The sequence below is a fragment of the Coenobita brevimanus genome, chromosome 16 (genome assembly GCF_032717465.1).
Source record: "Coenobita brevimanus isolate Jiangsu-jjx chromosome 16, ASM3271746v2, whole genome shotgun sequence".
NCBI lineage: Eukaryota > Metazoa > Arthropoda > Malacostraca > Decapoda > Coenobitidae > Coenobita > Coenobita brevimanus.
The window spans coordinates 10,678,226-10,705,285 of NC_136969.1; the positions used below are offsets into that span (position 1 = coordinate 10,678,226).

At 42.1% G+C, this 27,060-nt stretch overlaps 2 protein-coding genes across 2 annotated transcripts in view; both read right to left on the reverse strand.

Moving 5' to 3' along the window:
* Positions 1–18,678, reverse strand: part of LOC145390860 (uncharacterized) — a 66,775-nt gene extending 48,097 nt beyond the window's left edge. Inside the window, exons 1-4 of the mRNA XM_080265600.1 lie at positions 18,523–18,678; positions 17,864–18,044; positions 16,836–16,935; positions 16,421–16,550 (exon numbers count right to left, since the gene is read on the reverse strand). Coding sequence (XP_080121726.1) covers positions 16,421–16,550; positions 16,836–16,935; positions 17,864–18,044; positions 18,523–18,678 — 567 coding nt within the window. The remainder of the gene's footprint in view (positions 1–16,420; positions 16,551–16,835; positions 16,936–17,863; positions 18,045–18,522) is intronic.
* LOC145390961 (putative glutamate receptor) overlaps positions 1–27,060 on the reverse strand; it is a 218,727-nt gene that overhangs the window by 152,440 nt on the left and 39,227 nt on the right. Inside the window, exons 3-4 of the mRNA XM_080265698.1 lie at positions 20,146–20,236; positions 19,097–19,397 (exon numbers count right to left, since the gene is read on the reverse strand). Of these exons, the coding sequence (XP_080121824.1) occupies positions 19,097–19,397; positions 20,146–20,236 (392 nt within the window). The remainder of the gene's footprint in view (positions 1–19,096; positions 19,398–20,145; positions 20,237–27,060) is intronic.

A 27,060-nucleotide genomic window follows, 5' to 3' on the forward strand; every position in this document is an offset into this window, starting at 1 on the left:
ACAAACATCTTATTCTTTAGAGAAATGAACTGTCCCGGTCTACTGCCTAAGAAAGGGAAATATGTCTAAGGAGTAAAAACTTTTAAAAAAAGAAACAAGTCCTTATAAAATAAACATGTTATTCAACAACAAACAAATTATAAATAAGAAAAATAAGTCTGAATCAAAGAAAGATTGTCTTCCCCTAAAATGAAGCATGTGGAAACAAAAATCGGACTAAAAACAATTAGAAAACATCTGAGAGCAACAGAAGAATGCTCGAAATTAATCTTAAAACAAAAGATACCGTTGCTACTAGCAGGTAATTTTTTTGGCTAATTTCATGTTGACCGAGAGATATTCGGTGTGTTTTCAAGCTGTCTGAAATTTAGTGATCTGTAAACACCAAAAATTTTCGAAAGTTTCTTCATGTATACCTGTTTTTCATAAGTTAATAAGAGATACTAGTTACATTTGCGCAAAGAAGTTTCTTTCGGTCAGAGACGTTGGTTGTGACGATTGCTGTACTTTCATGTTCGGTGTTTGATGCTTATGGATCAGACAACGTATATACGGTGGAAACTATCTTGATTTATAGTTGTCACTATAAGGTGGTAAAAGATGAATAAACGTCTCTCCGATAAAGATTCATTGCTCGGTCAATGGGGGTATAACATGACTAACAGGAATGCATTACATCATGACTAATAACAACACGGCACTATGTCACTAACAGCAACACGGTACACTATCACTTACAGCAACACGGTACAGTATTATATCACCGACAGCACACCGCGTTATTTCACTAACATTAACACGGTACCGTAACGCTAACAACAACACTGCACCATATGACTAACAGCAACACAGTGCCACATGATTCACGATCAAAATGTTGGGGAAGGTGAGGCTGGAATGTGATCTCTAACAGCCTGGAGTGTGATGCTCGATCCCTTTTATTGGATGTTGTTGTCTGAGGCTAACTTACAACGAGCACCTTGGGGACTTAGGGTGCTCTCCAAGCTCACCTAGCGCGGGAGAGCTCTAGGCCGTGCCCAGTAGAAACGTTACACCCGACTCCATCGATACACTATATACCAAAAGAAAAATCACGACTATTCTCCTTTCACAAGATAAATTCACTAAACATTTACATAATCAAAAGAACTAATCACTGTGTTTTGTGTTAATATTGAGTGCACAATGTAAATCCTAACGAACTTTGCTAGGGCAGTTGCAATATGGCGGTTAGAGGGAGTTTTTGAGGTGGCGTTTTCACAGCATCTATACGTGGCACAGAGACAACACTGAGAGTCAGTCTCACTACAACTTAGGTCACAACGGCACACATAATATCACTGAACTTTTACAACGCCAGTATGAACAAGGGGGAAGGGAAGAAAACAGAGTAATGAAACTCACCTTTACGTGGCACGGAGACAAAACTGAGAGTGGGCCAGGAGCTGGCTAACACTCCCTCTGCTACTCTTCAAGCGGTAAACTAAGCGACTTGGATGACGTGTAGGGTACTTTTGCTTTACCCCATGTGAGGGTCACAATTCTAAACTTCTGATTCTGAACGGATGCAGATATTAATTTTCTTTACTCTCAATCTGACAGGGAAAATTTAGTTATTCTAATTATCCCACACAAAGAGTCGTAAGTTGAATCAACAGCGGTCGCTAGCATCCTCTCGGCGGAGGAATACATTACCCAACTATTACGTCATGTCCTCGGGTACTAGCTAGCTAAAATTTTTAACGGCTTTCCCCCTCTATACGATATTATTTCTTCTATAAGCATGTTAATCGACAACATTATGACTTTACTATGATTGCATCAGATCTGATTTAATGGAAAATGAGTACAGACGATACACCACTCAAATACCCCACGTATGCCTCCAGCAAAGCTTCACCTACAACATGTACAAATATTCTTAAGGACTAGCACAGCATAAATGAGATTTATGTTCTTACAGCTACAGAAATAATAATAAAAAGAACATGTATTAACTACTAGGTACAAGCATGTTTCTATACCTTAAGCCTAGAATGGATTAGGGTAAACACTTACAAATGTATAGCTTACGTACTAAAGCCTTAACTTACATGACTTTCATGTTTTGACTCTTGTGGCATTACACGGCTCTCCCCTTCCGGAAGCTAAATTTTCCCCTGTCCACTCCATAACACACAGCAGATTACTAACCAAGGGAGGTGTGCCAACAAAAGACAGATATTACTAGTCAAGCGCCATCACCTTTTACTCTGAATAGACTTTAATTTCTTCATAACACTCTCAACATGACAACTCTTTCATCCCCTCATAAGTGGTGCTCTTTCGGCCCGCACGTAACACCAACCACATACCCCTGGGGGTTGTTTCACCTGTCACATCTCTCTCTTTCCCCATTTTTCTTATTGGTGAAGATATCAACGCCCCAGCCAGCCTCCTGTCCGGGTCAAGGTTATCCACCCACCTGGGTTATGATTGGCACTCTCGATAGCAAGATAGTCCCGGGGACGCTTCCACATTACTCTATCAAACACACCTTCGCTTATTCCTCACATTCATTCAACCATGTGTTTCCAGCCCTCCACCCGGCATACTGACTAGCGCTTGCTACGTCCTGAAGTGACCCCCCTTCACCACGAACCTTGCTGACTGTCAGTTCAGGGATGAGCTAGCTTTCCCCCTCGAATTAAAGCACTTGTCCTCACTTCAGCACTAAGTCTACTCTCTCTTTGACCTAACTCTGAGTTTGATATTTTTTCTTTCATATAACACCTCTGGCGGTTGACTTTCACATGGTTTGGTTTCGCACACCAACCTTTGCTGTCTCGGAACACAACTTTCCACCACAATTCATCACTAACATTCTTCAATCAACCTCCGGGGAGGCCTCGTAGTTCGAAGAGGTAGGTTCTCATCCTCGGGACATGGGGTAAACTCCTCCTCAAGAGGACCCAATAACCACTCCTCACTACTACTGTACAGCTTCACTTTGTCCGCTGCCATTTGTACTTTGTTTCCAGTGAACACATTTTCTAACACATATCCTCCCCCGTCCAATAATACTTGCACTACTCGGTAAGGCCCATCCCATTTCACGTTCAACTTTCGACATATCCCTGGGATAGGGGTCTCCCGTTTTATCCACACCAGACTGCGAACTCATACCGACTGATTCTTATGCCGGCGGTTCGCCACACTTCTATACTTTCTGGTCATTTTCTCATGGGTCTGTTTAATTAGCTCGTGAGCAACAGCCAACTCGTCCTCTCCACCATCAACACAGGGCAAGGGAGCACTAACAATTCTAGGCGGATAGCGAGAGAAAAATGCGAAATAGGGTTGGTGTCCCGTAGAGGAGTGCCAGGCCTGATTCATCACGACCTGGGTTGGTTGCAGGAGTTCAGGCCAGCGGAGAGGATGCCCATTACTCAAACAGGCCAGCACACTTTTAACCATCCCATTACTCTGAGGATGATACAGTGTGATATACCAGATCGTAACATTCCGCCTCCTGCAGAACTCCTGGAACTCCCGACTGCAGAACTCTCCCCTGTTGTCCACCATAACCCCTCTTGGAGTGCCATAGTCTGCCATAAACTGTCCTAGGTTGTGTACTATCGTGTGTGTATGTTTTGTTTTAAGAGGATAGAATTTAACATACCTAGAGTAGTGATCAATCAGTGTCATCACGTAGCAATAGCCCTGTACTCCAGCAGTCATATCTGTCAAATCTATACTGATTCTTTCAAGTGGTTTATCCACAGGTGGAAACTCTTTATACTGCTGTTGTAGTCCAGCTTTGCCGTTGAATCGCTGACAGGTTACACACTCTTTTACATACTGACAAATATCTACTTTCAAATTAGGCCAGTAGAAGAGTTCCTCGGCCTTTTGGATCGTCTTCTGGCCCAAATGTCCAGATGTCTCATGAGCTAACTTCATTGCTTGACCAATCATGGTCTGTAGGACTACTAAACAATATTGGATAGTGCCATCTGACTTAACCTTGGTGTAATATAACAATTCATTCTGAAGTGCAAATTGACTTAGAGCAGCTTTAGGTAGTCTTCTGGCTGGAAACTTTTCACCTCGCAAATATTGGATAAGCTCTTCCCACATTAGATCTTCTTTCTGCTTATCTCGCATCTCTTCCCTCGTCAGTCCCAACCAGACTCTGGTGAATGTACTATGACTTGAACGGGTCTAGATAACTGATCTGCTACATAATTATACTTGCTTTTGACATATTGAATGTTGTAATTAAACTCTCGCATTTCAAGTATCCATCTATTCATACGGAGTGATTTAGTTTTTTTCTTAAATACACTGGTTAGCGGTTGGTGGTCTGTAACAATCGTAAAAATGTTCCCCCACAAATAATGTGAAAAATGGCGACACGTTAACACTACCGCAAGAGCTTCTTTGTCTGTCACTGAGTACCGGGTCTCACACGGTCCCATTTTCTTTGAAAAATACCCGATCGGTCTATCTGTCCCATCTGGTTGGATCTGACTCAGAACGCCTCCAACATGTGTGTTATTAGCATCAGTGGTGACGATAAACGGTCGTTCTACACTCGCTCTGACCAGGATAGGTGCATTAACCCGTCACGTCCCGAGGTTTTCTGCACCTATGACATCCCCCAGTCCCAAGCCTTTTTGGAAAAATTTTTTTTTTGCTAAAACTTCCGCTTAGGTCGAGAAACGAAGGAAAATCACAAAGAAAGTGGTTCCCGCGGTCTATAAGTGGTCCGTACAGATGCGGTTCCCCCCGGCAGGTATGGTGTTCTGTAATGGGCTGGATATGCGTTTATGTTTTCTATGGTAAGGAATAATGGGAGAAACAACACACAACACCTCTATATTTATTGAATTTGAACTAATAAACAATAACAGTAACAATATAATGGATTTCAGATACATATATATATATATATATATATATATATATATATATATATATATATATATATATATATGAAAAATAAGCATTGTACCATTGCGCGAGCATAGCGAGTTTGGTCCGAGTCGTAACATGCTATATGCTAAGTGTCTGGTATGAGTCAACCTATCATTTTTTCTACTTGTATACTTCTGTTTCAACGACATTTTACCAATTACAACTGTTTGTAAGTGTTTTCAGATGTTTTCATTCATTATGATGACATGCAGCATAAGTATAGCGCACATCAGCTTAGTAAGTGCACTCGCTATGACTCGTATTTCAACATATCAAATTGTTTTATCACTTTCCAATTATTTTCCCCTTTACATAGAACCTTTCCTCCACCACTGTAAAGGTTTTCAATTATTTTCATTCATTACGAGGGCATTTAGCGATATGCTAGCGCATATTCACGTAGCAACCACGATCTCAAACACTCGTGTTTCATCATCTACTTTATTTATTCACTCTACTTATAATTTCCCACTTACATTACACACGTTTACACCCCTATAATGCACTGTACATACTTACTGCCATTATTTATTCAAGTGAGCGTGAGAATATCGCATGAAAATACCCTCGCAAGGAATGTTTCGACAAACATAATACTCACACACTTATATACTAATTCACTCACACACTTATATACTAATTATTCACTTTATCACTTGCTGACTTTTATTTTCACTAATACGTGCCTTATTCATTCAACTGAGCGTCAGGAAATCGCATCTCTATACACACGCTATGAATATTTGACTTAGAATATATATCAACACTTACAATAATTTGAACTTATACCCGTAAGAATTTCCAGTAATAATAAATATATAATTACGGGCCGTATTTATTGCACTGAGCGACAGAATATCGTATCATAAAACCCTCGCTATGTAAGTTTCAACTTAGGGCAGATTTATATACTTACATACAATGTTTTCACTTATGTTCTACCCGTATGCACTTTATACTAATATTTGGAGATCAACATGACTGCTAATTTCACTGAGCGTCTGTCTGTCCCATTTACCTCATAATTTCTGCGTCCTTTCGCATTCACACTATACTAAAATTGCATCAACGTGTGATATTCACTAAAACATGGGTGAATACAGAGACCCACGTCACACTGCACGCACTCATAGCGGGTGTCCTTCCTCTGTGTCGTGAATCTCACCTGGGAATTACTGCACACGTGACACCTGCATTGGGGCCTAGGTCTGTTTGGCTGGGGAGGGATAGGAGTGGGGAAATGGCGGCCGGATATTCTCTGGGGAGTTAGGGCAATAGGGGCAGTGCGGGTGCGATGTTGGGGCCTTTCAACAGCATACTTTGCAAAGATTTCTCTTGTGAGCTCCCTCACAAACCCTTCAAATGTTTCCTGAACTCCTGTTGTCATGGCGTGAAGGTGGTGGCAATTCAGAGCAGTGATATCTAGCAAGTGAAAGAACAGTTTTTTATACCACTTCATCGTGGTCCTGGCACACTCTACCGTCGATATCATGGAGTCTGACTGGTCCACGGGGCGCATGTTTATATTGTAATCCATAACACACTCAGGTTTCCAAACACGACGCCAGTTCTCGTTACGGTAATCTACGGAATCAGTATGGTGCATCAAGGGGCGGTGAACCGTGGACAAGAGGCTTACTTCTCTGTTGTGGTTTCACATTGTTGCAAGGATGTTGTTGGCTTTGAAGGAGACAACCTCATTCCTTGCAAGTTTCCGCCCTACCTTGGCCATGTGACGCCGGTTCACCTTTACGGTTCCACAGACTCCCGTTTCATGCGTGTGAAGATACCGAGCGAGAAGAGGGCTAGTGTACCAATTGTCGAGGTAGAGAACGTGACCACGATGAAGGTAGTCTTCTATCATCGTCTTTACCACTGCTTCCGACAGTCCAATACTTCGATCTTCTATTATGTCTGTCTGTGCACCGGTGTACAAGACTATGTCTTGCACGTATCCAGTCCTACAGTCGCACATAACAAAGATCTTGAACCCAAAACGGTGCCTTTTGCTGGGTATATACTGTCTGAATGAAATATTGCCTCTCCACAACACGAGACTCTCGTCTATGACAAGATCTCTATAGGGATAGAATGAGGAACGAAAGGTTTGCCTGAGGTGATCAAAGACCAACCTAATTCGCCTCATTTTATCAGTGTTGTTTGCATTTGCAGGGTCATGAGCATCATAGAAATGGAGGCGACTTAGAATTTGTTGAAACCGATTACGGCTCATCACTTGACCAAATATTGGGGTAAACATAACAGGGTCCCTAGTCCAGTAAGCAGGAATTCTATTCTTTCATATAATACCCATCAAAAGGACCAGGGCAAAAAATAAGAACATTTCTGGAAGGGAGACAGGGTAATCATAGATGATAGAATGCATACTCCTTGTTCCCAATCTTTCACTCTCTAGGCGCTGGGCGCTTGCAAACAGGTTGGTTTGGTATACAATCTGATCAACAAATGACTCACTGAAAAACAGGTGGAAAAAATCCAACCTGGTGGAATTACGGTGAATTCCTGGAGCAATGCAGCCAGATCGCCCCTGCTCAGTGAAGGGGTGAATGAGGGGAGTAAAATCACTCCCATCCTCCCAATCCCACGACACAAATCCCTCGTCCCCATCATCCCCATCACCGCCTTCGTCTGCGTGGGGGGGAGATCCTGGTTGGGGAGGTGGGGGAGAAGGAGTGCGGAGGGCTCCCTCACTGTCACTCCTCTTCCCTCTGCCTTTACCCTTTCCCTTTCCCTTACCCTTACGGCCTTGAGGAACATTAGGGGGCTGTGGGGATGAAATATGGGAATATTGGGGAGCAGAAGACGTGCTGGGGAGTGGTTCCTCCCCACCTTCCCCCTCCATGACAACACCACGTGCTTTCTCACGCACCCTCGCTCGACCACGTGTTAGGGGATATTGGGGAGCATAAGACGTGCTGGGGAGTGGTTCCTCCCCACCTTCCCCCTCCATTACAACACCATGCGCTCTCTCACGCACCCTAGCTCGACCACGTGTTAGGGGATATTGGGGAGCATAAGACGTGCTTTGGAGTGGTTCATCCCCACCTTCCCCCTCCCTCACAACCCCACGTGATAAGGAACGCACCCGCACTGGCCCACGTGATCCACTACGCCGCCTCACACTACGTAGGGAGAGCAATGACTCACTCACGTCACTCTCACTTTCCCTAATCCTCCCTGGACTTTCCCTTTCACTCCCCACTCCCTCCACTTGACTTCCTAGCTCCCCAAACAAAATGCTAGGCCCATACCTGCTCATACGACGTGGTGTGCGCTCTGGGCCACGATGTGTTATTACCTCACATCCATACCACGTGGCAGCACGTCTCATGGCTCCGTCATCGTCCTCATCCTCATCCTCGTCCTCGAATTCTGGTTCCAAATCACGCTGGGGATAGGGATAGGATATTGCACGTGCCTTCTTTGCCTGCTGCCCCTCTCTAGCAGCACGGTGAGACACGTACTGCCGCTTCCTGGGAGACGGAACTTCCTCGTCACTGCTGGTGGTTTCTTCCTCCTCTGGCTGCACATAATCCTTGTCCATATCCTCGTCATCCAGTGGGGAATCACTGTCGCCGGTAAAGGTGTCCAGGGCGACTTGAATTTCGCTGTCTGAGAGACCTCTCTTAGCCATGTCTGAGCAGGACCATGGCTACCAGGTGAGTGGACGAGTGGTGGGCTAGCGCGGGTTGCGCGGGGTCGCCGAGTGTCCCCGCCTGGTGGCAGGTAGGGGAAGGTCATGCGAGAGTACGTACCGAAAATCAAGCGCGAATTTTGAAAATTGTCGAAATTATGCACATTGCAATTGCACGACGTACCGGTACGTCGCCGGGACTGGCAAATGCAAATCATTGCAACGTACCCATACATCGATGGGACGGGGCGGGTTAATAAGGCATGATTTCAGATGTTCGGATGCCTCCTGGCACTGATCTGTCCATTCAAAATTCACTGTTGATTAGGTTATATTGGTTAGGGGCGTGGCAACTTTAGCAAATGATGGAACGTGTTCCCTGTAGAAACCACACATACCCAAAAATCAGCGCACTTCTTTTACGTTGGTCGGCCGCTTCATTTTGGAGACTGCCTCAATATTTTTAGGATCTGGCTTACTACCCTCGGCAGAGATCTTACGTCCAAGGAAAGTGACTTCTTTCATCCCGAATGTGCATTTACTCAAATTCAACTTCGCACCATTACGGGTTAGCAATACAAACAACTGACTCAGCCGGTCAAGTAGGGTCGGAAAATCATGGGCCCACAAAATGATGTCATCTAGGTAGTTTTTGATCCACCCTTGTCGCAATAATGGTGCTAAGACGGCCTGCATACGACGTGAAAAAATAGCTGGCGAGCAATTTAGCCCAAACAGGAGCCTTCTGAATCTATACAAAGTTACTCCATCACTGAAGGTTGTGAGGTCTCTACTTTCTTCATCAAGCATGATTTGGAAATATGCCTCCCGCATGTCAAGAGTTACATAGTAATTATATCCCGCAGCTTGTTCTACTAATTCTTCAGTCTGGGTAGTGGGTATATGTCCATGGCAAGATGAGTCTTTACGTGCCGATAGTCCAGACACATACGCTTACTTCCATCTGGTTTGTTAACAAGTACTATGGGAGAGAGCCAGGCCATGGTCGACCTCTCAAGGATCTCCCTATCTTCCATGTCCTGTAACATATCGGCGATGATTTGCTTCGCCTGTTCTGGATAACAATAGGTCGGCCCGCGACTCGGTTGAGGATCGGCTACCTTAATGTGTACGGGAGGAGCAGCAATAGTACCCAACTCTCTCTTATCTAGAATGAATAAAGGATCATGGTGGAGGATTACCTTGGCTAACTCGTCCCTTTGTTTCTGCGTGAGATGGCTCCATGATTGCTTGTTGATCAGCTTGTTCAGCCTTTGTACGCGCGTACCACTCTCATCTACTTCGTCATTATTGGGTAGCTAATCATTATGGATCTGAGTTACACTTTGGATTATACCTGGTGACTGGTTCGGCATTCTTTCGTATGAACCCAATATTGTACCTCTCTTGAATGTCTTATCTACCTTAGATACATTATTAAGGAGCAGATGTATTTGTCCCTCTGAGTTCACTTTCACTAAGTATGGATGACCGTTTTGGCTGAACCTAACTTGTGGGTGTACGATTAGCGGTTTCAGGTACTTCGGCGACAGGTACAGCTACGAATTTGGTCTCATAAGGACTAAATTTTTCTGTTTGCAATAGATTTATCTGTGTCAAATCACTCTGCATAGTTATCAATGCGATTGGAGCAGTCCTGACTCTCTGAACTTTGTTGCGTTGTCTCGGGATGTGATTGACTGTGTAGGGGGCTCCACCCCATATCAACGCCCTTTGTGCTCCATTCCAGATTAGTGGTGCCTGTCCAATTACGTCGCATCCCAAAAGCATTTCAGTCCCAAGATATGAATTTGGTACCACTGGGCACCATTGACTGTATACTTTATCATCACCTATGCCGATGTTGACCTTGATCATGCCCAGGATTCTCAACGGGGCACCCGTGACACCTTGCAAGTTAGGAGGGTTTCGCCATGTATTTATTTCCCAGCCAAGTCTGCAAGAGGCCTTTTCCGTGATCAGCGTGTGCCCACTCCCAGTGTCTACTACTGCTTCTAAGATTCTACCATTGACGTTCACACTTATGGTAGGCGAAGTTAAGCCTCCGGTTAGTCATATCTGCGTATTCGTATTCTGGGGTCGTTGTGCATTTGTGACTGGCTCGTTCTGTCCAGCAGTCGGAGTCGGGGTAGCCTGCGCGTTCACAGCCAATTGAGCCTGCCCTGCTCGTCCGGGACAACCTTTATTTCCACGTCTACACCCAGGTCGCCTGCAGTCGAAACAATGACCCGGAGGTGGTTTTAGCAAGCACTCTCTCAAATCATGTGAGGAATCTAACCAATGTGGACAGTACTTCCGTCTGGTTACTGGTTTAGTTTGAACTGCTGTTTTATTTACTTTAGTTAGATCAGCCTTCAATTCTCTTATTTGGTCTCCTAACTCTTTCATCATGTCATTCGCGGCTACTGCAGCTTTATCTGTCTTTACCGTCACAGGGGGTTGGGAAACGGACTGAGAAACATTAAGAGACCCTTGCAAACCATTAGCTGATGTATTAACTCTCCCAGCATATCTCTCTTCTAACAATTGTCTCTCATGCTCTAGTCTGTCTATGAATTTCCTCAGAGGGTATGAGTCGTCTAGGAAGCCCTCCAGCTTCTCACGGGACTCTGTTGGCAACCCATACCATAGCTTACGCTTCAACCTTCGATCTCGACATGGGAATTTCTCGTGAGGGAATCTCGATTCCACCACCGCATGTTGCCAAATGTAACGGTGTACGAACGATTGTGGGGGCTCTTCCCAACTATATGTCATACCATCCAGTTCTTGCCAGGCTCGGTCTATCGTCACTTCAACGGCAAACTCATCTCTAAGGTACTGTTCGAGTTCTGGCCAGGTGAGTACATGATGTCCCTTCTGATAATTATGTATGAACACGGCCAGTTCCTGTCCCATTCGTCTCTTAGCTACCTGTATTCGGATCTCGTCGCTCTCATCTACCTGCTCTACTAACTCGAAAAACATGTCCAATCGTGTGGTAGCCTCTAATCCTTGTAACGTGGTTAACTCCAATATAGGTATGTCTCGCGGCTTGGTAAGAGATTTCCTAGGGACCATTGTCCGTGAGTTAGGGGTTGAGTGGATTGGACCTGGGTTAGTACTGGGGCTATTAAAAAGAACTGGAGAGGGGACCAAGTCATGCATGGTGTTACTATCTTGCGTCTGGGCTTCAATATCACGAATTTCTCTGGCAAGCCTTTCCATGGTTTCTACTACTGATTGCTCTGCTTCAGGTCTGGATTAAAAAACTGCCCTGGTCTAGACATTTTTAACATTCAGTACCATTACTCTTTCACACCTCTACTCGTTCTTCTACTGATACTCTTCAATTACCCTCAGGAGTTTCGAGTCCACCCACTCCCTAGCTTCATCGTTCCAATGGACCCCGTCCACCAGATTTTGCTCAAAGAATTTAATGTTGACTTGGAGAATTTTATGTTTCCTCAGAAACTGTTTAATCCTTCTATTAACTGCTACTTGAATGCTCTTATATCTTGCATGGGAGCTGTTTCCTCAGTATATTTCCGGGGTTCTATCTGACACGCGCAAATAGCTGCCTTACACTTCCTTTCCAACTCTTCCACTACTTCTCTGATATTCGAAAACACTTTGGCAGGGGTGCATTCCCCGTCAATGTTATTGCTCCCTAGCCATAAAAGGACCAGGTTGTATTCCCACTCTAAGACAGCATTCAGCCGTTGATCATGAAAAAAATTCCCAGCTCTGGCCCCTGGCCCTCTGAAAATCCGCAGCTCAACATTCCTCACCTCCAACCGTCTCGGGATCTGGCTGTGTCCCAGCAAAGCAACCTTTAACATTCTGTCTCTTTCTCTCGGCTTCTCCTCACAAGCCTGTAACCCTGGGGTAATGACAGGGAATTTATCCCACTATGCTGCCACCATTATGTGATGCCCGATCCCTTTTATTGGATGTTGTTGTTTGAGGCTGACTTACAACGAGCACCACAATTGTCTCCCTAGGGTTCGTTCGACCCTTATCCTGATATTGTTGGACTAACTGTGGAATCGGTTGGGATCCGAGATTATTCAAAATTAATTTAATTCTCTCTATCAAATATCACACACAAGGAAAATTGGCCGTTCTGAAGAATTACTAATAGGAAAGAAATTTGGTAACTTGATCATGAGTAGCGTAATAATAAGAGAATTTTGAGTAGCGTAACAATAACAACTTTGGGTAGCGTGACAATGCAATAAAAGAACTTTATACTCCCAAAACCGATTCAGCACAGGGGTCGAAAACAATTCCCACCAAGGCACGAGGGTTATGAAAAGAAGTTATACAGGATTTGAGAGATATAAGAGAGGAATGACAGTGAAACTCAATAAACTTTTCAAAATGCTGAATTTACTAATATCTCTCCTTTCTTTAAATCACATTACACTATACTATTCATTTTACTAATAAGTGACAACTTAAATTGATTTTTCTCTGAGAAATGAAACTTTACTTTTTGATAGAACTCTAGATTTTTCACTCATTTAACATTTTATTTATTCACAGTACACAGAATTCTCTCCACAACGAATTTTATACAGGCACATATACCTCAGTTAGCCAACAAATGTTATTACTCTTTAGATCTCACTCCTCCCCAACATCAGTGAAACTTAACATCCTGGACGAGTTGGTAACCCTTTTGAAAGACGGTATTTCTGACCAAACATTTTTACCACCTACAGTACACTTGAAATCCTTCACTCCTGAATGAATTATCAGGTGCTGAGTGAGATTACGCTTCCTACCAAACAGTTCGCCACATTCAGTACACTCGTGGCCATATAGGGCTTTCTCCGAGCACATCAGGCGAGCGAGTTTGCCTTGGGGACTTAGGGTGCTCTCCGAGCTCACCTGGTGCGGGAGAGCTCTAGGCCGTGCCCAGCAGAAACGTTACACCCAACTCCATCGATACACTATATACCAAAAGAAAAATCACGACTATTCTCCTTTCACAAGATAAATTCACTAAACAATTACATAATCAAAAGAACTAATCAATGTGTTTTGTGTAAATGGTGAGTGCACAATGTAAATCCTAACGAACTTTGCTAGGGCAGTTGCAATATGGCGGTTAGAGGAAGTTTTTGAGGTGGCGTTTTCACAGCATCTGTACGTGGCACAGAGACAAAACTGAGAGTCAGTCTCACTACAACTTAGGTCACAACGGCACACATAATATCAATGAACTTTTACAACGCCAGTATGAACAATGGGGAAGGGAAGAAAACAGAGTAATGAAACTCACCTGTACGTGGCACGGAGACAAAACTGAGAGTGGGTCAGGAGCTGGCTAACACTCCCTCTGCTACTCTTCAAGCGGTAAACTAAGCGACTTGGATGACGTGTAGGGTACTTTTGCTTTACCCCATGTGAGGGTCACAATTCTAAACTTCTGATTCTGAACGGATGCAGATATTAATTTTCTTTACTCTCAATCTGACAGGGAAAATTTAGTTATTCTAATTATCCCACACAAAGAGTCGTAAGTTGAATCAACAGCGGTCGCTAGCATCCTCTCGGCGGAGGAATACATTACCCAACTATTACGTCATGTCCTCGGGTACTAGCTAACTAAAATTTTTAACGGCTTCCCCCTCTATACGACATTATTTCTTCTATAAGCGTGTTAATCGACAACATTATGACTTTACTATGATTGCATCAGATCTGATTTAATGGAAAATGAGTACAGACGATACGCCACTCAAATACCCGACATATGCCTCCAGCAAAGCTTCACCTACAATATGTACAAATATTCTTAAGGACTAGCACAGCATAAATGAGATTTATGATCTTACAGCTACAGAAATAATAATAAAGAGAACATGTATTAACTACTAGGTACAAGCATGTTTCTATATCTTAAGCCTAGAATGGATTGGGGTAAACACTTACAAATGTATAGCTTACGTACTAAAGCCTTAACTTACATGACTTTCATGTTTTGACTCTTGTGGCATTACAGAAGCAACAGCGGAGCTCTGAGTGGTGACCGGCCTCCTGGGGTCATTATATAAACAGTGAGTACCTTCGCCTCCCCTCTCACCACATCAGTCAGTGAACACCCGCCGCTCCCCTCTCACCACATCAGTCAGTGAACACATCCACCTCCACTCTCACTATCCAATGACAATTTACCTTCTCCAAGAGATCAGCTAGACAGATCAGCTAAAAGAAATAGATCAACTGGGTTGCTGGGGACATGTCCACATATTTTCATGATGATCCCTCCATTAGACACAGAGAAATGTGACACCATAGCCCCACCCTCGACGGTAGAAGATACTGTCACCCTGAATATAATGTTGCTGCTCCTGTATACTTAGGCCACAAACTTTACTCCATAGGCAGAGGATTAAGAAAAAAAAAACTAAATCTAAGCTTTATTAATACAGATTCTTACAAAAACGGTAAAAGTGATACCCATGAGAATACACTGCGTTGGGTGATACAGGAAGCAATTCTTATACTTTGCCATTTGTTTAATTTTATTTATAATTCTAAATTATTTATGAATTCATTTAACTGATTAGTATGCACTGCTTTCCTTATCAAACTTAAAATGAAGTATGTAATTCATATGGAGAGCGTTGTCAGCAACGGTGATGTATGTGGGTAGTGATGGTGATAGTGTTGTGTGTCTTAAATAGACACTTGACCATTTTGGCCCAACCTGGCTCCACCACACACCCGCTCCATCACCAGCACCACTACAGCCACTGTCAACCCACACCCAAACACCGCAAACATGCCCTGAAAATGGATAACGCCTGATGTGGGACAGTAATTAATGGACTAAACTAATAATACCCCTTTTTCATGTGTAGTCAGTTCTTGGGACGTCACACATATATGTCTATAAAAGACTCATTAAAATATTTATTTCAAACTGATCTTAAGGCCACGATAGGGCTTAATTTTTTTTTCTGCTATCCCATACTCTTGTATAGCCTGACGTATACTCTACCCTTACACTCAGCTTATGTCAGTATAGACTAGTCCTCGGAGGATGATGTAGAGACTCATAAATTTTGCCCATAACTCGTGTGTCTCTCGGGCATCCACCGACAACTGTCCTTACATTTCAACTTAGCAATTCTGCAGATATGAAGTCAAGTTCACTATGATCCAAAAATATTCGATGGGAAGATGGGGGAGGGGGGGTAGTGTCCAAAGTACGTACTAGCTTCTTAATTATAAAAGACATGTTGTACTGTGGTCTTTTATTTTTAATCCGAAGTATCTACATGCAAAATTATAGTTGACACAGTACATACTTACCTCATTCATTCATTCATTGCCAGACGCCATGTATCCCAAATGGGGTGGCCAAGGGCTTAGAGTTAATTGTTTTACAGGGAGGGGCACTAATCCTCCACCAACCCCACTTGACACGTAGGGATGCCAACAGCATCTGGTGTTCCCAGGCGGTCACCCATCCAAGTACTAACCAGACCCAACGTTGCTTACGAGATAATAAAAGATGCTCATTACTCGATTACATACACCTAAGTTTTTCACCGCTATACTCCAATGAAGTATTTTGTTATTTATTTATTAACCTTACTCTCGTAGTAAAAGGGTCAATGAAAGCTATGTTTAGCCTCCCAGATAAAAAAAAAAAAAATCCCTCATGAACCGAATAAAATCGTCTGGGTGTAATGATAAAATGCAATATCAGATCGAGGGGGATAAAAGGTACAGTGAGGTAAATCTGTCCCATTTTCAGTAATGAAGGAAGTTACTATCATGGCTTACCCAAAGACTGGTGAGTGAGAGAATGGTGGTGACGGTGATGATCCTGGGTGGGTTCTTGCACATGATGGAGTTGGGTTCTGAGTACTTCATCCATTGATCGTACAGCCCTGATTCCACCAACGTGTAGGATCTAAACACAAGAAAAGACAGTTATATGTCTGTATGTGGAGAAAAACTCGCTAAGAAAATTGAAAGGCGAAATACTGAGCTCTCGTCTGTTTGTCCAAGACATCTCTGGGTATGAATGTATGTATTTATGTAAATTTATCATATACCCAAAGCCCTAATGTGAAACGGACCAGATTATATATATTTGTTACCTTTTTATCTTTATTTTTATTTTTTTAAGAATTATACAGCAACAATTATAATCTGTAGCACATTATCATTTATTTCACTAAACTGGGGCACTTACAACTTATTTATCCTCGGTAAAAAGAGGCTGTTCTTCTGAGTCACCATGCCCAGAGGGTTGGTTGCGTAGACGCTCCTTGAAAGGTAAAAATCACAACGACCTGCAAAAAGAATTACGAGATATTAATACAAAAGCTAGATATATTATTAGAAAACTATTGACGTGTTCCTTGTACGAACATACAAGATGCTTCTTATTTTCAAATGCCAGAGCAGTGTTTCACATTTGTCTAAGAATAGTTTTTGGTTAATTACCACCTTGCCTCTTGTCAACAGTCGTATGTCCCTGAAATCCTCATTTCTGTTATATCCGTCAGTGTCAGTGTCTTTCTCTGCTGCCTGGCATTATTTATTACAAGTGGAAATTGTAACAAGAGGAGTCGTAACATCTTGACAGTTCCAACACTACTCATATAGCATATTTTAATAAATGCACCATTTAGAGGTAAAGACCTTTATTTTCTCCCTCTATATGACCCTTGAATTAACCAGTTTGTCTGGCGTAGTAGCACTGACAACATTTAATTTATTCTAACCGATGACACACGACTGGGAAGGGAAGGGGAGTTCTCATAGTTTCACCTCGTGAAATATTCAATGCATAGTAGATATTTGCCTTAAGATCCTAGAAAATTCAAAGGCATAAATCTGTTAACTTTAATAACCTGACTTTTTTACTCAGCTGAGAAAAGTCTTAGTATTAGTCAAAATTATATTACATGATTAACGTGACAAAACCAGTTCAAGAATAGCTTCTCTCTCTCTCTCTCTCTCTCTCTCTCTCTGTGCGTGTGTGTGTGTGTGTGTGTGTGTGTGTGTGTGTGTGTGTGTGTGTCTGTGTGTGTGTCTGTGTGTGTGTGTGTGTGTGTGTCTGTGTGTGCTATTATAGATTGGCGTCGAACAAAAATTCACATAATTTTTGGCTTAGTGCTGCTATGATGCACTAATGCATTCTAAAATACAGATAACCAAAAAGATATTAAACGTTCGAGTACATAATCCCAGTAATCTTGGCAACCATATTACAACCTGTGAGAGAAAAGCTTTTGGGCAGCATGTTGGTAAAGTTGATATCCAGGTCAAAGATGACGTGAGTGGCTGCACGCACGACGGTCTCCATGCTGTTGGCTAATTCGGCGAACTTGTTGTAGGAGACTCGTTTCGTCCCTATCAGTTTCCCCAGTTCATGAAGTGGACCTGACGTGGCAGTCTGAAACGAATAAGGCTATCAAAACTTACCTACTTTACGATATAAGTTTATGGGATTTGGAAAGACGAGTTTTTAGTAATTCGGATAAAAAAGAAAAAAGGTATAATATCTGGCAGAAAATTTTGGTTATACATCAGACATATCAAAATAACTGATGACGAAAGAGCTAATGGCTGAAAATAGCATCATGAACTTAATTACCTATCAAAATCATGGATCCTACTCATAAATTAATTTGCTGCTTTATAGGGCTTGAGGAATTGTACATGGCAAAAAAAAAAAAAAATCAATAGAAAGAAATTGCCTTAACCTTAGAGCATCCTCTTACTATGATATGAATTTCATGAATAATTTAACTATTTCCGGCAATACTGGTATACTTATTTTCTGACTAACAGCATATCAGATAAACTATCGCATTATGGACAGCCAATTAGATACTCTTAATTTTTATCGTCCTGAAGAAACAACCACTCACTTCAATATATTTAATGATCAAAGTGTTTGGAACAACAATTATCCCAACATCAGAGTTGTCAAGGACGTCCTCAAGTCTCTGATAGGGTTGGTCTATGTATCTGACTGCCAGAAGGGACATGAGGTTGCCGACGTAACTCTGTGTCAGCACCACCATCATCAGCATCCACACCCCTAGCAACACACGATCCCACCACCACCGACTCTTAGTTCTTTTTATATCTGGAAGACAAAATTTAGTCTAGCAAAATATATGGATCACCAAAATATTTGATGGCCTGTTTCTGGAAGCTTTGGTGAAGGGCAGGTAAACGTTACAGTAAGCTGCCTATATTGGGATGAATTTAAGCATCATCTAACACAAGACCGTGGTTGAGCATCATGAAACTATATGGACGAAACTATTGGCTCTTTTTGTATTCTCACAGAGAAAAATCGACTAGTTCGGAAGCTAAGAAGCCTGGATGCTGCCTATATTAACTCAGCCGTTCTCACTTAATCTAATCTCTCAGAGTCCCTCCAAAGTTAGTCTAAAATTACTCGGTGTAAACTACAACATGGTAAGCACTAGTTACCTTCTTGGAAAAGAACTCGCACACACTTGAAGGTGTTGGCATCTCTCATGCGTGGTTCTTGCATATGAGTGGGAAGGCAGAAAGGCAGAAGCAGCATCACAGCACATACTGCCATCAGTGCTGTCAACACAGCCACCCAAACCTTTGGTCTCAGAGGCAGCAGGAAGCCCCACGGGTCCACCTCAGGTCGACCACGGGCAGCGAGAATTTGATAATTTCCCATAAACACAAATGGAGAGTAGTCTATCCATTGGCTTCTGGTTATATCCATGAAAAATGGTCCCGGAGTAAACTCCACTTCCTGAAATGTGTCTTTGTAAAATATAATAAAGAATAGTAAATAAAGTATGTCGGGATATATTTAATAAAAGATTAACCTTTTCCACAAGAAACTATGATGAGTAATTCGTGGGAAGGCTCACATGTCGTTTTCTTGACTCAATATATTTATTTATTTTTTTTTTTTCAGAACTTGTCATTTCAAGAGAAGTCGTCCCCAAGCTAAGTATTTAAAAGGGAAACTAACAAAAAATATTTGTTCAGATTACGTATTTGCGAAACTTGACGGTGGAATTTTGTGTAAGAGAAAATATAACTACTGTACAATGCTAAAAGCTATGGAAGAATAATTGAAATTTGGAATCTTCCTAAGATACGGCTGCATGTAAAAAGAATACTCAAATCACAAGCAGCAGGTCAACAGAAACTGGTTTTAATAACCACAACCAGACAAAAGGGGTAGCAAAAAATAATGTTAAAAAGAAATGCTGAAAAATATAATTGATAAAAAGATGCTCCTATGTGTCCTAAACCAAAGAGTATTCGGTTCACAGGTGCTATATATACTCTTGTTCTAACTTGGCCCAAAACTGCCATTCCATATTGAGAAGTTTGCTGCAATAACGAGTTAGCATTAGAAAACGACTCTAGTGATAGAGTAGTCTTCTGAAAAGGAAACATTGTCTTTTTCTGTCATCGAGCTTCGTAGTATAATCCGCAGAAGGACGAAAATCTAAGTCAAGTTGAGCTAAACGAACTATAGATCTGACCTCACGTGTAATGAGTCCCATCATGCCTGTCCAAGTCCCATCGCTCAGCAGTAAGCCCCAAGTCCTGTCAGAGGATCTCATGTACGTGTATCTGTCAGTGGGACATGATTTAAGTACCTCTGATGATTTTCTAACACGAAAAATTTGTCGAGAGGGTAAGTTCACATGGATATATTATTTTCACTAGCTTATGACATATTGTACAACCAGCCAGTGTTAATTTATAGAACCAAGATACTTCCAACCAAACCAAGAATGTACTAAACCAAGTGTGTATTATAGCTTACGTGAAGTTCATGATTGCGGACAGTATCTCCATAATGTTCCCCGCTGCCCCCCCAAAGGTGAGTCGTTTGCCCCCTGGTGCCATCGGGTCATCTACTATAATTGCCAGCTGTGACACAAATTCCTCCGCTGTCACTAGAACGTGAGGACGGTGAGGGAACCTGCGGGAAGATGGTGTATGGTATAGGGTTAACTAGCAATGTTACTTGGGTGATTATATTCATTCAGGGGTATTCAAGGCTAAATAGTGGGAATAAGGTTAAATTGGCCCATTCTGGAAATTTCACCTATTCAGCGTCCTTATTTTATTAATTAATTAATTTATTTACTTTTGTATGTCCCCTCTGTTCCCCAGCAGGAATCATCAGATCCTGAGCCATCCTCTTCTAATATATTGTAACTCAATAAACTGGGGCATGTTATAACAATACGAGTGACCATGTAAGATCTGTTATGTATGCACCTCACTGCCTCTGATCTATGGCCGTATCTTAGAGGACAGTTGCCGACACACAAAGGTTACCGTAAGAACTTCTGGGGGAAAAGATCTGATAGATGGGTGAAAGTTAGACGTTGATCGAATGTCCATGATGCCACTTGTAACGGCCGGGATTCTTGGTCGGTGAATGGCAGCCATGAGAACACTTTGGTACTGTTGATGAAAAAGCAAAGTGTCCATTAATCAATACTCAAAATTATCGACCTTTTACTTTGTGTTCCCGTACGGTTGCAACCGGATCAGAGGGATGTTGAAGACCAATATGAAAAACTTGAAAGACTCCGACCATTTCACTGGATTTCAGAATTCATTGTTTATAGTCTCGATACTTACAATAGATCAGTAATTATGTTGACAACTGTATACAGATAATTCTTGTTACCTGAAGACTGGCAAGGTATCGCCCACAACAACAACGACAGATGTGGTTCGTGAGAGAGTCCTGTGAAGATGGGGAAGGGTCTGGAGTTGGAGGAGAGGGATGCGAGTGAATACGAGCAGCTTTGTTTTCAGGACCTGCAGGAGGTGGCTCTTGAAGGACTCAGCGAAGGCGGCGAGGAAGGCTGGATCATCGCTCACCATCACGATCGTCACGCACCACAATGTACCACGAAGCTAATGGTGCCAACTTGAATAATATTACAAAACTAATTATGCCAACATAAATTGAATGACAAAGCTAATGGTGCTGACATTAAAAAAAAAAAATCACGAACCTAACGGTGCCAACACGAAAAATATCACAAAACCAATCGTGCCAACATAAATATCAGGTACCTAATGCCAACAAGAATATCAGGTACCTAATGCCAACAAGAATATCACGAAACTAATGATGCCAAGATAAATTATAGTCTGACAACGAGAGGACCCTAATACTACCCCTGACCACGATTTACACCCATCGAATATTCTGTACAATCCTGGCTCTTGCCAGGTGTGTCTTTGTCCTAAGATCTTGTCAGTGGTCCAGGAACTGAAACAGGGATCTCTCGGTTGTAGGCCAAGTATACTTCCAATTACACAATGCTCAATCATAGGAATCCTTAATGAATTAAACTGTTTTATGTCTGATTCCTTCAGCCTGATGACGTCTTTCTGTATTTCATGCCGGCTACAAAGGAAGGGAACAGAAAGACGTCTACGAGACTAATGTTAATCAGTTACGGGTTTTTATGTGTGTATATCTTTAAAGAACTTTGAGGTATTGTCTCCACAGTCCATTTTCTTTCCTTTAATCTTCACTCCGTGGTCACATACCTGTTGAGCAGTGGCTATACTCTGTGAGAGATGTTCATAAGTCATGCTGGTGTTTTGTTCACTAGTCTTCACCTCAAACACTCCGATTCCCCAAGGAGCATGTAAGTGTTCTAGATCCTGAAGGAGAACACATAATGATTAATATTTCCTATTCTGCACAATTAACCAACAATAACGATGACTAGAACAACAAATTAAGCATATTAGCTGCAAGTGTAACAGTTCTGATTGACACTGGGCAGACTTTGATTTATGCTGTTCACTCAACAGCACAAAAGTTGTAAAACCGAAAATGTGAGTTACATGTATCGTATAGTAAAATAAATACTGATTAAATGTTTAGCGTTTAACCCTATCAGACTCTTCTGTTGATGCTCTGAACAGTTTTTACCTGTATTGTTGTATATACTTATCTGCGTCATGGAGACTCCCCATGGAGAGCCATCTGTCAGCAGAAGGACAGAAAAGTGAGACCACCACTCTATGGCCAGCATGTCATCCAGTGCTTGGCGGCTCCCCATTGATGCTTTGGTCGTGTCTAACAAATACGAGGGTGAATAGAAGCAAACATGAACAGTACTATTTTTAGCACAGGTACTAAAGTGTTTGTCTGGCACTATGCACCAAAATTAGCTCCTCATCTACCTGTGTCTTCTCTCTGCTGCTTAAAACTGTTTGACTGTATCCAAAGTATAATACTAAAAGTAACACAGCGGAAAGCACGGAGAGACTCATGTTCAGTGAATCAATGAAAGCTAACTGGTCAGGTTAGTCTGCATAGTTTATGTTTGTTTCATATTATAGCTCAGTTAATTTAAAGCTAACTACGAGTAGCTGTGTAGTTATCGATAAGCAAACCTTCAAAAGGGCATAGTTTGCTGGAGCTGCAGTGGCTTGAAACATCCAGTAGCGCATAATGACTTGGAATTCTGTGTACCAGGATTTCTTGTCGCAAAAAGCAAGATCCGGAAATAATTAAATTCAAGCAGTATAACTTGATAATATTTGGTGATGCACTTTTGAAAGCCTGAATAATTTTTTTTTTTTTTACCTAGCTGTTTCCCTTTACAGTAATCGACGTGCCTGTAATGTGATGTAGGCGGGCATGGACCAGAAGGCAGGTGACCCCCAGGACAAGCCACAGCCTCCAAACAGTAGCAAACATCATACCACCACCACCAAAACACACCACGATCACCACGCCGCGTCACGACCCCCACCGCACACCTCCGTATCACCACACTTCACGACCACCACCGCACACTTTCGTACCACGTACGTCACTACCACTGCTACTTTATGCCCCCAGCACTGCCAAAAATATGTTAAGACCACTACTGCACGCCTCCACCACCATCATAATACTCCTATTTTTCTAACAAATCTCCACCACAACACCCCTAGGGCCTGATCCATTTAGACACAGTAAATCTAATCCCTCTCGTAATTCAAGTCATATGTTCTGCCTGAAGAATATCAGACATACAGTAAATCGAAACTCTTCTTTCTTTATCCATACTTCGAAAAGAAATAGATGACCAGAATTTTTGCTCTCATAATTTAATGTTTTTCCAAAAAGAACAGAAGGCAGGGAAAATTTTTAACCAATGAAGCGAAAGCCAATACCAGGTAAGGAAGGGAGTTGATCATAAATTTGTGAATCAAGAACATGACCAACAAACTAGAAAACAATATCAGTGCGTGGTTTATGCGAGTTCATTTTTATATTCTCTGCGTTGATATGCATGTCTTGGATGAGGAAGGTTGCTAACAATATATATATATATATATATATATATATATATATATATATATATATATATACTTATTTATCTTTTAACACATCTTTCAGCACATACGTCAGGGTGTCTGATAAGCTTCACTACATAATATTCGAAGGAAAATGGACTTTATTCCATGCTACATTTTTATTTTTATTATGATTTTCATTATATATATATATATATATATATATATATATATATATATATATATATATATATATATATATATATATATATATATATATATATATATATATCACTGCAATTTTCTCCAATACCATTATGTAACCAAAATTCTTACACTGTTTAGAAATACGTATTTATTCCGTTAACTTCGTTAATGTCAAATACTTTTCGTCTGGGAAAACTTTTAAATAAGAGGAAGATCAGAGTGCCTGGTTTAACATCTTAGCCAAGTACAAAAATAGGTTATCACCATACGAAAAAGCACAAGCAAATCTGAAGCCTGCAATACCAATTTCGCCATCTGTCTATCTATATACAGTACCTAGGCTGCTTCCCCCAACGAAAGGGAGGTAGCCGAGACGGGACGACACACTCCCAATTTGCTCATCCACTCAAACACATTCATTCGCATCCTAGTCCCAAAGGGGAGAAGGGACAGATCCTCACCACACCACACCACACTAGGGTTACCTGCACAGTGCGATCAGTGACATCCACAGCAGGGCCCGACAGCAGAGCTGGTTTACCCCTGCCACATCATAATGGACCCATCCTCTTACCCGCACCTGACGTGATCAGCTGATCAGACAAAATGCAGGAGAATATCCCCTCAGGGCTGCGTCATCATTTATTCATTCACAATTTCTTTCCATTCATATCCATCAGCACAGCCACTTTTCCTTGCTCAACAGAATTCCCTCTCACATCCAACGCTCTCTTTACACAGTCCATCCATCCTATTCGTGGTCTTCCTCTTAGCCTTACACCTCTCACATCAGATCTAGTTATCTTTCTCACCAATCCTCATTATCCATTCTCTCCTTATGTGCAGACCATCGCATCACCCTCTGCTCAACTCGATCAGCCATCTTCCGAATAACTCCAGCTCTCCTTCACATTTCATCATTTCTCACTCGATCCATACGCTTCACTCCACACATACTCCTCAGACACATGTCCATTACATTCAAACTTTTCCTCTCTGTTACACCCATATTCAATGTTTCAGTCCCATATAATGAAGTCGGTACCACAACACCCTCATACAGCCTTCTCTTTACATATGTTCTAAGCGAATGACTTCTAAACACTTTTTTCATTCCTCCCAGCACCTTTCCTACTTCATTCAATCTAAGCTTCACTTCTGTATCTGTTCTTCCATCCACAGCAACATGTGACCCTAAATACTTAAAACACTACCTCCTCAAGCAACTCGCCATTCAAAACTATATTCATCCTCCTACCACCTACCAACCTCGTACGCTTCATCACTTTACTCTTATTTTCATTTACTTTCAATTTCCTTCTTTCACACACCCTTCCCAACTCATCTACAACTGTCACAATCTCTCCTCTAAATAAGCCGCCAGTGCAGTATCATCCGCAAACAGCAGCTGCTTCAGATTCCACTCTCTACCATCAACATTCACCAGACTCAGACCTCCACCTAACACACTTGTATTCACCTCCCTTACAACACCATCCACATAAATATTGAACAACCAAGGCTACTTCACACATCCCTGCCTCAGCTCCACTCTCACGGAAAATCAATCACTCAAAGTAATTCCCACTCTTACACACGCTCTACAGTACTATTTACATAAAAACTTTGAATTCCTTTCAGTAACCTACCATCAAGTCCATACAATCTTAAAACAATCCACAAAGCCTCCCTATGAGTTCTATCATACGCTTTCTCTAAATCCATGAACTCCCAAAATACATCCTTACCTTTCGCTAAATACTTTTCACACACTTGTCTCACAGCAAACACCTGATCCACGCATCTCCTCCCTTTCCTAAAGCCACACTGCTCATCACCAATCACTCACTCTGTACCCTCTTTAACTCTCTTAATTAACACTCTACCATACACCTTACCTACAACACTCAACAAACTTATACCCCTAAAGCTAGTACATTTATACTTATCACCCTTACCTTTAAACAACTGGACCACACAAGCACTTGCCCAGTCAACTGGCACCATATCTTGCACAAAACTCACATTCAACAATTTTACTAACCAGTCAACAATAGTCGCTCCACCACCTTTCAGACATTCCACAGCACACCCATCCTACCCGCAGCTTTCCGTGTTTTCATCTCCTTTACTGCCTCCTGCACTTCCTCCCTCGTGATCAAAGAATCATTCAATTCTCCTAACACATCTATTTCTTGCACCCTTCCATCTGCCACAATCTCAGCCTCCCTCTCCTCCTCTACATTTAACAATCTTTCAAAATACTCCGCCCATCTCATCCTTACTGCATCAATATCAGTTAACATCCTTCCATCCTCTGCTTTTACTGGCTCTTCCTTCCCAGAGTCTCCCTATAGCACCCTTCTCACCTCCTTCCAAAACATTTTCTTAGTCTGTTGATTCTCAGTCAACCACCTACTCCACCTCATATCTGTTGCCACTTTAGCATCACGCACAGCCATTCTCGCCCTATTTCTCTTTTCCTTATACCTCTCATATGACACCTCATCCTTCCTGTGCAACCACACTTCATATGCACGTCTCTTCTCAGCCACAGCCATACTTACTTCCTCTCACAACCATTCACTCCCCATTCTTGCACCACCACCCACTCATCTCACACCACGCCTCTTCCGCATGCCCCACCACAGCACTCTTAAACAACTGCCATTCCTCCCTCACACTGCCATTCTCCTGATCTTTCACTTCGTTCCACTCATCTTTCAATTTCTCCTGATACTCTATCATTTTCTCTCTCTTATCCAACTCACTCTCAAAACCCCTTCACACACCTAACTCTCCTAGCTCTCATCCATCTCTTATCTACTCTCAACTTTCCCTTCATCAGGTAGTGGCCAGACATACCTCCACCCTCCCCTCTCAGAACTCTCACATCGAACAATCTTCCTATTACA